At 36.0% G+C, this 5,015-nt stretch overlaps 1 protein-coding gene across 1 annotated transcript; it reads left to right on the top strand.

Moving 5' to 3' along the window:
• The first annotated feature begins 920 nt into the window (after window positions 1-920).
• Window positions 921-4,212, top strand: LOC113756095 (cytochrome P450 CYP72A219-like). Its single transcript, XM_027299890.1, has 5 exons — window positions 921-1,203; window positions 2,137-2,354; window positions 2,629-2,873; window positions 3,030-3,414; window positions 3,766-4,212. Exons 1-5 carry the CDS (start codon window positions 921-923, stop codon window positions 4,210-4,212), a joined length of 1,578 nt encoding a protein of 525 aa, XP_027155691.1.
• Window positions 4,213-5,015: the final 803 nt, after the last annotated feature.

Raw genomic sequence — 5,015 nt, 5'->3', positions numbered from 1 at the left:
ATGCATGACACATAATTCGAATTTGAATTTGAAACTCAAATTTTACATATGTGTCGTATATCTAACCGTAATAATGTATATACTATCGGTGTAAATAAGATTACTCTTTTTTTTTTTTACTTGTGAATTGAGAGCCAAAGAAAGAACCGAGAGAGTGAACTGAGAAAGAAGTGTTGGTTGGAGTTGTTGTGAAGCTGTGGGTTAAAAAATGATGAATTTTGTACCCGGAGAAAAGAGGGAAGAGAGGTGGAGTATTAAATTGGGTGAATAGTGTGTTAGTTGGAACAAATGATAAGAGAGTTTTTTTTTTTTCTTTTTCTTCTTCTTTTTTAATTTTTCTTTCTTTTCCTTTTTTTCTCTCTCCTTTTTTTAAAAATAAATCTACAAAACAAGAAAATTCACATTAAAATGCACAAAAGTAAATGACCCATGAAATCGACAAAATTCAAGAAAATATAAAAAAAGCTAAAATTACTTCAATACTAAAGATGTATAAATAGAAGATGAATTACACTTTAGTCTCCAGTACGTAGTCTAATTCTTTTTTACATGCACTTCTTATAACTTATAAAGCTATGCATAAACCCTACATGCTTTACAAAAAACTTCCGTCGTGACTTGAGATTAGTCTTGAGGTTTCAACTGACTCTAGCATAAAATTAATAATAACAATAATAATTTGCATGATTTTGACACTTTAATCCAAAATATGTGGGTTAAGTATAGTTCTTAATTAAAATTATAATTATAGGAAAGTTAAGTGAGTCGTTAAACAACTAGTGACTAAAGAGTGACTTGCTCTAAAACTGAATTCTGGGACAACACGAAGACAACTTTTCTCGGACTTTCCGACAACTTTCAGCTATAAATATGAATGCAAGAGCAGATGATCACAATAAACCTTTAACTACGCCTCTGTAATGGAGATAGGATACAGCCCAATTGCTGTGTTCTCTTCTTGTATTCTGCTCTTGATTTCAGTGCTTGCATGGAGAGCGTTCAACTGGGCGTGGTTAACTCCGAAGAAGCTGGAAAAGCGGCTGAAGGAGCAAGGTCTCAGAGGAAATCCTTACAAACTTCTCTATGGAGACTTCAAAGAGATCGCAACCCACTTCAAGGAAGCTCACTCCAAGCCAATCAATGTATCTGACGACTTCGTCCCGAGAGTTATTCCTCACTTCTGTGCAGCTGTCAAGAAGTATGGTAAGTAGTAGTATCATCTTTTTCAATCGTCCGATGCTTTCTTTGCAAGTGTTCATGGATTTCTTCAATGATTGCAATTTACCTTTCAAGATTCCTTACTTCAATTTACCTTGCAATGAGGCAGCTTTTTTTAACAAGAAATTTTCTTTTTCCCCCTGTTTTGAGTACATGAAGGAGATTGCAGAGTCATCATTACACCTTTTGCTCCCCCCCCCCAAAACACACAAAACAATATCGCTATCGCTATTATTTCATAAGGATAGTTCTATCTTATTTTTGATATGGCAAATAATGCCATAGTGGATACTAATCTGTTTTCACTATTCAGTAAATGAGACAGCTTTTTTTAGCAAGAAATTTTCTTTTTCCCCCCTGTTTTGAGTACATGAAGGAGATTGCAGAGCAAATAGTGCAAATTAGAGCAACGAGAGTTGAACCTTGGCATATGAGTACAAATGGGTGGATGTGCCAATCTGGACAAATTATTCTAAATTAGGTTGCTTCTCCACTTTCCAGTCTCGAGAGTTTAAACTCAATGATACTCCAGTACAACAGGAAGCCTCAATCTTCTCATGATTAATGTAAACCTCAAACATGGTGAATCAAATAGATAGCAATGCCGTGTAGTATTCGAAAATAAATGAGGTCTTTATATCTTCTTGAGTGATTGGTTAGGATGATCAGAACTAAATATTATGATCACAATTAATCCAAGGAATCCAATTTATCTACTGTATAGCATGCCGTCTGATTTTCAGGTACTGGCAGGAGTTCATAAGGTCAAGTACCCTCCAATATCTCGTTTCCAACGTATCCATCTTGTTAAATGATTTAAAAAGAAAAAACAGAAAAAGATAGCAGTTCTAGGTACCCTTGATTGATTTAAGATATTTGTTTAATCCTGAGTTGAAACAAGTGGTGAATGACTCTCAGGTGAGAATACATACATATGGCATGGACCAAAACCGATGGTGCTGATCTTGAACCCTGAACACATAAGGGAGATCACAACAAAGCTTTACATCTTTCAAAAAGCTCCTGCTAATCCATTGACCAAATTGCTGGCAACAGGGCTGGTGAGCTATGATGGAGATAAATGGGCTAAACACAGAAAACTCATCACTCCCGCTTTCCATGTGGAGAAATTGAAGGTTTTCTCTAATTTTATCTGGGTATTTAATGAATTATTACTTCATCTCTTAATGAGACCAACAAGGTAAGGTTGTCGTCATACCAGAAATCTTGGAAACTTTGATTAGTTCATTGGAATGAATGCATTCACCATAATGAAGTGGTAAGCTATCTGATTACAGGAAAAGCAAAAACAACTATGATACCTAATTTACAAAATGAACTGAGAATTCTTACTGGAGGAGTAGCATTGTACATGACCTCTTTTTCGTTTTCCCGTGTTCTTGCCTGTAGCACATGGTCCCTTCATTTTATGCAAGTGCTAGTGAGATGTTGAGCAAATGGGAGGAGATTGTTTCGACCAATGGCTCCTGTGAGTTGGATGTTTGGCCGGACATTCAAACTCTGACTTCTGATGCAATTTCACGGACGGCATTTGGAAGTAACTATCAAGAAGGAAAAAGGATATTTGAACTTCAAAGGGAACAGGCTGAACATTTCCTAAAGGCTGTAGAATCAGTATACATTCCAGGGTGGAGGTAAATTGTGTTAACTCGCTGCCTTCTTTGTTCTGAAGAAACTTTTGACTTCTAAATTCGATGCCATTGCTTGGAAAAGATCCCTTTACCCAGTAAATGAAGGTCCGATATACAAGCTTTTGTTGCTTGTTTGTGAAACTATTATATTCTTTTCAGGTTTTTGCCAACCAAATTAAATAGAAGAATGAAACAAATTGCCAAAGATGTTCAAGAATCTATTAGAGAAATTATAAATGCAAGATTGAAGGCAATGAAAGAAGGGGAAGCTTGTGCTGATGACTTATTGGGTATATTACTCGAATCCAATTCTAAAGAAATTGATGAGCACGGCAGCAAGGATTTTGGCATGACTATTGGAGATGTTATTGAAGAATGCAAGCTGTTCTATTTTGCGGGGCAGGAGACCACCTCAGTGATGCTTGTATGGACAATGGTCTTATTGAGTAGGTATCCAAACTGGCAAGCACGAGCTAGAGAAGAAGTTTTGCAACACTTTGGGACTAACAAGCCTGATTTTAAAGGGTTAAATCAGCTAAAATTGGTAAGTACTAATTTCAATTTACATACATCGTTGTATCATTGCGATATTCTAATGCTTTTATAGTTGCTCTGCCACCACATAGATGTGAAATCACCTCAAACTCTTGAATACATACATCCTATAGTTTCTTGATTAGGAAAAAAAAAAATACTTGGATGTATATAATGTAGCTTTGCTAGATAGATCTTAAATTACTTTTGATTAATCTTTATTTGCATTCAATCTTCAATATTTAGAACAAAACTCTATGCAATTATCTTGTCCAGTGAGGTCTCAAGAGCATATACTCTTAAAATGAGGTGTTGTGGAGAGCTTTAGGGGGGAATTTGAGTGGTTTATTGTCTGTGATAGGTCACCATGATACTACACGAGGTTCTCAGACTATATCCGCCAGTACCTGCAATTCCTCGAAGAACTGATGAAGAAATTCAGTTGGGAAATTTAACTCTACCAGCTCAAGTGCAGGTATCATTACCAGCAATTTTGTTGCACTATGACCCTGAAATATGGGGCAATGATGTGGAGGAGTTTAAGCCAGAGAGGTTTGCTGATGGAGTCTCAAATGCAACAAAGGGCCAAACTGCATACTTCCCATTTGGCTGGGGACCTCGCTTATGCATTGGCCAAAACTTTGCCATGTTGGAAGCAAAACTGGCAGTAGCTATGCTTCTCCAGCGTTTCTCCTTTGAACTCTCCCCCTCTTATACTCATGCACCCCGTGCAGTCATAACGATTCAACCGCAGTATGGTGCTCGCTTGATTTTGCACAAATTGAAGCATGAAACTATGACTGCATAATTTGCAGCTGTTTGTGTCCTTGTCTTGTAAGGACACAAAAATTCAGATGTTCAAATTTGGCTTCTCTTCCAAAATCGAGATACATAGATCTCATGTACTCCTTCTGGAGTGAACAAACAGTTGTATGGAGCAGTTTGTCCTTTCTGTCTTTACTGTATCATGTGGCGTTCGTAAATGCCTCAACCCTGATTGTAATTTTTAAGCAAGCATTGTGAAGTTTTCTTGTTAAATTTCATTTGAAAATGAACAAAAACTCAGCAGCCACGCTTGTCCGCATAGGCTTCATTTGCTTGAAGTCAACCTCCGCAGCAATGTGTTTATTTGTTTGTGTTAGTCTTACAAAAAGGAAAGTAGCTGCCTAACGCTTTTTGATAATTTAGCTCAGTACTTAAATTTAATGGATTCATAACTTAACATATTCAGATCGTTTGATCAACAAAATTTGAACATTTGAATTAATTAAATGGTACTGAATTTCCTAGGCAAAATTTGCTTCCAAAATTAAGTGATAAGCTATTCTTCATTACTGAATGTGATATATACTTAAATGTATTAGATTTAATACTTAACAATTCAATAATTTAATGGATTCAAACTTTAAATGCCAGGAGACTTAATTTCTCGAGCTTTGATGATTATAAATGCATAAAAATAAAATAAAAAGTTTTGTTAATTGACTTATCCCACATCGGGACACGTGTAAATAAATCAGAGGTAGTCATGCCACTATTCAATCTCGTGCTTAGCCAACATTAGTATTTTAACTAGTAATTTTACAGAGGTTATTTATCATCAACTTTTCA

This window comes from Coffea eugenioides, unplaced genomic scaffold (assembly GCF_003713205.1).
Source record: "Coffea eugenioides isolate CCC68of unplaced genomic scaffold, Ceug_1.0 ScVebR1_1968;HRSCAF=2911, whole genome shotgun sequence".
In the NCBI taxonomy this organism is placed as follows: domain Eukaryota; kingdom Viridiplantae; phylum Streptophyta; class Magnoliopsida; order Gentianales; family Rubiaceae; genus Coffea; species Coffea eugenioides.
This window is presented reverse-complemented; position numbering and strand designations above follow the sequence as displayed.